Source organism: Pinus tabuliformis, chromosome 2_1, assembly GCF_031772625.1.
Source record: "Pinus tabuliformis cultivar Carrire ecotype Pingquan chromosome 2_1, CPIR1, whole genome shotgun sequence".
Classification (NCBI taxonomy): domain Eukaryota; kingdom Viridiplantae; phylum Streptophyta; class Pinopsida; order Pinales; family Pinaceae; genus Pinus; species Pinus tabuliformis.
In genome coordinates this window covers 614,947,155-614,955,794 of record NC_142299.1, presented here as the reverse complement: position 1 = coordinate 614,955,794, position 8,640 = coordinate 614,947,155, and the positions used below count along the sequence as shown (strand labels likewise).

Here is an 8,640-nt window from a genome sequence, read left to right as displayed (position 1 = left end):
TCAATGTCCTCTTGCGTTTTCCTTTTCCTTTTCCTTTTTTCTCCAAGCATCCAAGTATGCCACACTCTCCAAGAGTGCTCCAAGAAAACTCTAGTGTCAAAGAGTATGAGAGAGAGAAAATAGAATGAGAGCTCCAAAACTAAACTGACAAAAGCTACACTGACCAAGCCTGAGCAAAAGCATCCCATCTGATCCTCAAAAGCCTTTTTATCAATGAGACCTATGTTTTCTTCAATTTCCATTATTTTCCTTCATTTTCCTTCTCATATGCAACATGATACCCCTCATTTTTTCCTAATTTCCATTATTTCATAAATAAATGTCAATTAATGCCTCTTTTTTTCTTAAAAGCCTTTGCCAATTTCTTTTATCCATAATTACCTAAATGAACACCCACTAGGATGTTTTTCCCACCATTAAGCTTGGAATATGTGTCCCATGACCGTTGTCTTATATATTTTTACATGGATTTTTAACGAGGGCTCTTACAACGATACTTTAGCATTGGATTTTATGAAACAAAGCTTGGATGAGAATTTTTTGTGCAAGGCAGCAAAAGATAAAACTCCAAGGAAGCATGAAATATCTTGGAAGTAGAGTTCAACACAAACAAAAGTGACATGCAACAACAAGATGTGTCACAAATTGTTGAGTCAGATGCAAATCTGAGAGTAGATAAGAAAGACTCTAAGAAGACAACAGAGCCTGGAGAATCCCACTCAAAAGTGGATGATTGTTGTGAAGACTATACAAGTGAAACCCATTATGCAATACATGCATATGGATGAATAAGATGCAGCAAAGATTGCAGAGAGAGAAGTTGAAGCCTCTATGTGTGAAGTAGAGCAAGAGCATATAAATGCTCGAGGACTCCACTGTAATGTGGATGGTGCCAATAATGGTGAATCCCACTGTGACAAAACACATGTAGATGATTACTACAAAGAGAGATGTGAATTGGTGAATCCAACCACAACTGATGAATTTGGTGAAGTTGAAATTGTCAATGAGCATATCCATGCTCGGATAACCCACCATAGGATGAGTGAAAATTACGTTGATGTAACTTTGATGAAAATAATTTAACTGGCGATGAGTGGTTGCACATGATGCAATAGAAAAAACACATTGATATGTTGTTATTTGGTGAGAGAAGTCCACTTCTGTTTGGAAGCCAAGTGGAAGAGAACTTGTTTGCATCAACAAAGGTTTGTAAAGCATTGGAAGATAAGGTAGAGAAGGAAGCTCTCAATGTAGAGCATGAAGAAGATATTTCTAACATTGATCTTGAGTATGCAAAGTACCGAAAGATTAAAAAAAAAAGCATTGATGATGAAAGTGAAGAGAAAGATATAGATGTTTCTGAAGACAAAAATGAAAGCATTGTAACAATTTTTCAACAATGGAGTCAAGAAGAGATAAGATTTTGTTATTAAGAAATATGACCGAAAGAAAATCAGGAATATGAAGTGCAAGAAGCAGAGCAAAGAAGATGGTTTGAAGATGCAATGTTATGGGAATAGTCTGTGATTGAATGAATATTTGAAGAGGAAGGTGTAGGAGACAGGATTAGATTGTTTTTCAGAACAAATTTGAGACAAGTAAGAAAAATTGTAGCAACAACAAGTGAAGAAATATGGAGTGTATGGCAGGAAAGCGCAAAAAAAAATAAATTAGATTTGAGGCTATAGAATTTGGAAGAAATGAAAAATAAAATCCAAAATTGTAAAAGCATTGAGTCATTGTAAGCCACGTTGAGACATGGACCAACAAGCATGTTTAAGTGATGATTAAGTCAATTTCTATTGTAAGCCTAGCATGCATAGTTGAGTCGGTCATGTTATGTTGAGTCATACAATTGTAATTAAGTGAGAGCGTTGGAAATAACAATTACTCCCACATGAAGATCTAGCAAGATCCAAGTCGAGTGATGCATGAAGAGACAAGTTGACTTAAGTGCAGTCTAGATTTAGAGTGTGAGCTAACTGAGTCAAGTGTGAGTTAGTTTGAGTTCAGTCTTATTTTGGGAAAAAGTCAAGTTTGTATGATCAATAAAAGAGAAACAACTCATATTGTTTTGTGTTTGTCAATTTATGTCTTTCCTCCTATGTCCTGTCCATCAAATACGTGCATAGATGAATTCTTATGCATATGTGAATTCCAAATGCGTAATCCATTTCTTTTTTGTTTATGATTGGAAACCCAAGCAAACTTACCAAAAGTATCTATATATATATATATATATATGCTTTTTTTAGGCTTTAAGTGTTTTGTGTTATTTTGATGCTTTAAATAATGTTTTTTTGTGTGTGGTTTTGAGGTTGTCTAGGGTCTCTCAAAATTTATACTTTTCCTTTAGATATTTTCAATAAGTTATTGTGTGCCTCAAATGAAGATTGTACATAAAAGTTGTACCCTTGGGAGGTTATTTATCCACTAATCTTCTTGGGACCTATAGTCTTTTGAGATTTAGTCTCTTGGAGTTAGAATTTTTGTCTTTATATTTTAAGGCTATTATTTTTGGCCTATTATGATGGCATTTTGTAGATAAGCATACTTAAGACCTCTTTTTTTTAAAATAAACTACTACCATTCTATCTAGTTTGTATTATTACTTTACATTTTACAATCTTTTCTTATTTTGTCATTTTAAAGCTGAATAACTTACATTTTCTAAAAACAAACTAAATCCTAAGAGAAAAATGATTAAAACAATTGAGCTTATCGTCCAAAATTCTATTTTATAACTTTATAACATATTACTAAACTATATAAAAATAATATTACTTTACATTTTACAATCTTTTCTTATTTTGTCCTTTTAAAGCTGAATAACTTACATTTTCTAAAAACAAACTAAATCCTAAGAGAAAAATGATTAAAACAATTGAGCTCATCGTCCAAAATTCTATTTTATAACTTTATAAAATATTACTAAATTATATAAAAATAAGATAATAAGAAACAAATCCAACTGTGAGACCATTTCCATTGTGAGTTGGGAAGGGGTGCAAACCAAAATTTTATTTAGGGTGGAAATATACGTCCAGCTTACACGAGGAGGACTAGAGCAGTGGAGAAAACCATTCACCCAAAGTCCCAAAACACCCAAGGAAATACAGACAGCCATTAATGAATCTGCCTCCTTATTTTGATTAATGAATCACCCATCAAGCCAATCCAGATCAAATTGTTCTTCTGCAGCTTCCACCTTGCCGCTACCGATCATCTGTGACCACCGACGCTGAATCTGCTCACAACAGATGACACGCTGAATCTGAGGCTTTAAGTGACAAGCCGATCCAGGAACTTGCCTCACATGAGAGCACTCCCTCATATCAAGTTTTTTCAAACTGGACAATCGTCCTATTTCATCTGGGAGTTGTTTTATGCCGTAACAGGATGAAATATCGAGGAATTGTAGTTGCCTAAGTTTACAAATCGAATCTGGTACTTCTTTTAAACTTGGACACCCGCACAATCTGAGAATTTGCAGTGAGCTGAGCATTCCTATATCATCTAAAAATTTATGAAAATCGTGGCAATTTGTGACGGACAACCGTTTAAGGGAAGTCATCTGACAAATACTAGCAGGCAGTTCCTTCAAATCGCTACAGTGATCAATGGTGAACTCGAGAAGTCGTGGGAAATTGAGACACCATCCCATATTTAATGGGGTCATATCCTTAAAACCCTCACAAAGAATGAAGGATAACTTCTCTAATTTTGGCCAGGATTGGCAGTATTCTTGGAGGGGAGGAACAATTACTCTCTCCAACCGAATAACTTTCAGCCGAGTTAACGAAGAGAGGAGTGATACACCTTGGAGTGTAGCGCGCTTAGAGCTGTGATTAACAATTATGAGAACCTTTAACTTATGCATTGACTGCATGAATGGTGGAAGAAAGTATTGGCTTGCAGAAAAGTTTAAGATGAGAGCCTTGGCATTAGGAAAGTCCATCTGACACCAATCCTTCTCCTGCATGGAACCTTGACATACAAGGATACAGCAATTAATATGTGAGAATATATATATATATATATATTTATGTTTGAAATTAAATGGCCAGAATGACCAAAGATATTAACTCATACTTTTTCATCTAAATACTCCAATTTCAAAAATATTTCCAAAATCAACTATCAAAATAAATAAATATTCTTAATTAAATAATACAATTAAACATATAAAAACAACTTTAAAAAAGCAGAGGACCACACCTGTGTTGAACGAAACAATCTCAGCATCAAATGCACGCTCACAGTCTGCATGCTTTTTCCACATTTTCCTAAAAGAAACAGCTTTCCGAGGCATAGTTAACCTTTTGCGTCTATTAGTTATAGGCTCCTTGTTGGTTAAATTGATAGCCAATTCTCGCAGTATATCATGCTGAGTAAAAGAAAGCTCGCAGTGCCATTCATAAGAGTCCCACAGGCTATCTCTGAACCAAAGTCGCAAATGTAAGGAAAAAAATAAGCTAATCAATGGTCAATAAAAGATCCATTAATTTGTCATTTTCTTACTTAATATTCAGTATTTAGTTTTTATTTTTATTTTTTTGGATAAATCTAACATGGTTCATATATTTTTATAACACATGCAGACAATTCCTATGATTATGGACTATGAAGAACTACATTCTCTTAAATGTATCATTAGTTATTTGATGTTATATACTGAATGTATATGAAAACATAAACCTAAATTTTCTTTACAATCCAGTCAAATGTACAATAAAGTTAAACAATGAGATGTGACTGACTTACTTCTGATTGTTCACCAATTTCACAAGATTTCGACTGGCAAGCTCTATTAAGATTGTGTAAGCCCCCGCCCGTTCCAACCCATGAACATAAACCCCCAAATCTAATAACATATCAGCAGAGATATTTCTGGCCTCTGGAAAGATTCCCATGTCCAAAAAACATTCTAGTACTTCTTTTTTCAAGACATCTACAGTTGTTGCCATCAGTGTCAGCGCCTTTTCGTGATCATCAGACACCGGTTGTCCTTCAGAAAGTTTGTCGTTCGCAGTCATCCATGCTTCACGGGAAAGTCCATATAGAGACCTTCCAATCACGTCAAGAGCGAGCGGTAATCCATCGCATTTTGCAATTACCTGTGATACAAGTGTTGTCAATTGGTCAGCGTCATTAACACGCTAACTTCAAAAGGCAGTCATCATGATTGGTTGGTGTTGTCTATGTTTCGGAATTTCTTTTCTTGGAATTTAACCTAAAAATATACAATGTCCTGTGTTGTTATAACTCGTTTTTTTGATTGAAGATATAGATCCAGAAAATCTAGAGACACTTAGATTGGAAAGAGTTCACAATTTAAATTTGTAATTCCATCAAATCTCTACCAAAAATTTGTAATTCCATCAAATCTTTACCAAATTTTGAATAAATTACACTGGAAAATATACCGGAAAACCTTCCAAAATATATAACAGATAAATTGCAACATCTTGATCTGTAAATTCCTAACTTGATACATTGTCATTATACAAAGGAACAATCTAAACTATTTTGATAGATAAATTACAACATCTTAATTTGTGAATTTGTAACTTGGCACGTTGCCATTATACAATGGAGCAGTCTAAACTATTAAATTATTGACTTTTGCAATATAATTCTAGGTCCACGTATGAAGCACAATAACAAAAGTACTTTAACCATGAGACTTATTGACCTAACTTTTAGGGATTGCCAGTAAATTTTAGTTATTTTAAATATATAAATAAATTCAACAATTAAAAAAATATATATATTCAATTTAAAAAAAAAAATTCCAAAGAAAAAATCTTTGCCAATTTTAAAAGAAAATGGAAAAAGTGTATCATTGTTGACTGCATATGTACTGATTTAAAGTAGAACGAACAAGTACCTTTTTAACTAGGTCGTTGTCTGCTGTTTCTGGAATGGATGGTTGACCAAATGCAAAATGGCAGAAAAGGGACACAGCGTCTGATGCTTCCAACAACTGTTTTTCATATCGCTGCTCAGGCCTAAGAATTTGGCTGTTTCTTGTTGTAATGAGAGTCTTGTACCCTGTTACTTCAAACATCAGTTTATCAAGGTCACCCTTTTCCCAGACATCATCCAGCACCACCAATGTTGGCTGAGGTTCCTTTAGACAAAGCTTGTTCTGCAACTGTCTACGTGCATCTTCGATGTCACGAAAATTAGGTTTGTTCTCGCCAACAAGCTGGAGCCACATGCTGCCCAGAACTTCTATAATGTTTGGGGACCGTGAAATGGTTTCAAAAACTATCCTCTTTTTAAAACGATCTGTACATCAAGAACGACAACATATAAACATGAATCAGTGGAAATAATTTTGAGAACAATTATCTGATTTTCGTCGAGATATAACAAGCCAGGTGTGAATGTACCATGTTTTGAAACAAGACCCTTAGGCGTAAGAATAATATTCAAAATTTAAATTTAGTTTAATTTAATTTAGTTAAAGATTAATATTTCAAATTTAGATTTGATGCATGAAATTTTTTTGTTTGTGAAAATAATAAACCTATTTTATAATAAATTGGCTGGTAAAATCAACAAAAACATATATATTCTATTCTTCAAATTTAAATCTATATCTATTCAATATCTGCACACTATCTACCCACTTTCCCAATACGGTAAAATAAATCCATAACTATTCAATATCTGCACACTATCTACCGCTTTCTCAATACAGTAAAATTGAAGATTAGATCCCATATTTCTATTTTCTTGGGCCAGTACAGTAAAATTGAAGATTAGATCCCATATTTCCATTTTCTTTCTTGGGTCAACACAGTAAAATTGAAGATTAGATCCCATATTTCCATTTTCTTGGGTCAACCTGCTTAATAGAAATTATTTTATCTATCTCAATACAGTAAAATTGAAAATTACATCAAATTATTTTATCTATCTCAATACATAGAGTAAAATTGAAAATTACATCCCATATTTCCATTTTCTTGGGTCAATCTTCCTCATAAAACTTATGTTATCTGCCCACTTTCCCAACAGAGTAAAATTGAAGATTGGATCCCATATTTCCATTTTCTTGGGTCAACCTGCCTAATAGACCTTATGTTTTAAATGGGGCTGAGAAGTATACACTTGTTATACTGAGGATGTAATGTGGTTGAGAAGTATACACTTGTTATAATGACGATTCCAGCATCGTTAGTAAAAACATTGTTATATCATTTTAATCATCAAAATTTTCCAATATCACTAATCTATAATATGTAATCCTTAAAATATTCTAAGATAAATTTCTAATAATTTTATATAAAATTTTGATTTAGAAAAAACATATTATTAAAAATAAATAAAAATTAAAAATTAACCACTAAATTTTTTCTTCATCCAATACTTTCTATCAAGCCTCTATGAGTCCGGAAGATCTAATTCAATATAACTACTCTTACCTTGAACTTCCTTGTCATTTCTATCAAGCCTCTATGAGTCCGGAAGATCTAATTCAATATAACTACTCTTACCTTGAATTTCCTTGTCATTGCAGAAGGCTGTTGCTAATGTGGTCTTGCCGCTGCCCCCCATGCCTAGCACTCCAAGCAGTTGAACGCCTTCGCACAGGAGGCGCTTCTTCAGCTCACGGACCGAAATCTCCAATCCAACACTAAAATCTGGCAATTTCGGGATGCTCAATGGGGATGCGCTTTTACCGCTCTCCAACTGATCCAACTGATCCATGCGGTCTTTCATAATCCTTTGTAACGACTCTGGAATACTGTTCTCAAAATTCCCAATTTTATCTCCAATCTCTTCAATTTTGACCTCCAATTTATCAAATTTAGCCCCCAAACTTGCTCTCCCGTGACTTATTTCATGTATTTCACGAAAGCTGAGTGCCCAACCAATTGTCTGGATGAATTTGAGAATATCCTGGTCAAGACGTTCAATTTCATTTGCATATTTATAAATCCGCCAGAATTTCAGATGGCTAACCTTGGAACATTTCTGAACCAGCTCCTTCCCGATCTGCAACTTCTCATAGAATTCTTTGAGCAGCGTCTGTGGATCATCCTGCAACTGGTTATATGCGACCTCCTCCAATGTAGGTATCAATCCTTCCAAAGTCACTTGGAGTTTTTGGCAACAATCCTTGAAGTCAATGTTCTTCTTTACCACATCCTTAACCGCTGCCAGCAGCTCGTCTACGACAAAACTTCCCACCGAATCCATTCCTATAGAACAGAGATTGTTTTAAGCCTCTTAGGACCCTCTATACTAAACCTGATCAGTAATTGCAATCGTTATTTTGGTATCCTGATATTCAATGCAAACATATAAATCTTCAGTCGGATAATCCTAAGAACTCCATGTGGGCATGGAAGGAACAGACAGAAGATTTAATGAAAGATAACAGAGAGAATTCTTTGACCTCGTAGATTTTTATTTATTTATTAATTTTGTGTTAACGTGTCCGGTCGTTTTCAACCTTTAGAGTGGAGCGTCGACATCTAGCACGATAAATTTATATTCTTATTTAACCTTTAGTCTTACAGGTCTAAATTTTTATAGACACATTGACTCTACACTAATTAGGACGTGATGGTGCATTGATGAGTATTTTCAAATAATAAAAAAGGCATATATTCATTTAGT

General features: G+C 34.2%; 1 protein-coding gene across 1 annotated transcript; it reads right to left on the bottom strand.

The window, feature by feature from the left end:
* Positions 1–3,128: 3,128 nt before the first annotated feature.
* Positions 3,129–8,217, bottom strand: LOC149202018 (putative disease resistance protein At5g47280). Its single transcript, XM_089401440.1, has 5 exons — positions 7,512–8,217; positions 5,894–6,297; positions 4,768–5,120; positions 4,222–4,442; positions 3,129–3,990 (listed from the first exon to the last, which is right to left on the bottom strand). The coding sequence occupies exons 1-5, from the start codon at positions 8,215–8,217 to the stop codon at positions 3,164–3,166; spliced, it is 2,511 nt and encodes an 836-aa protein (XP_089257566.1). The 3' UTR covers positions 3,129–3,163.
* Between the last annotated feature and the right edge of the window lie 423 nt (positions 8,218–8,640).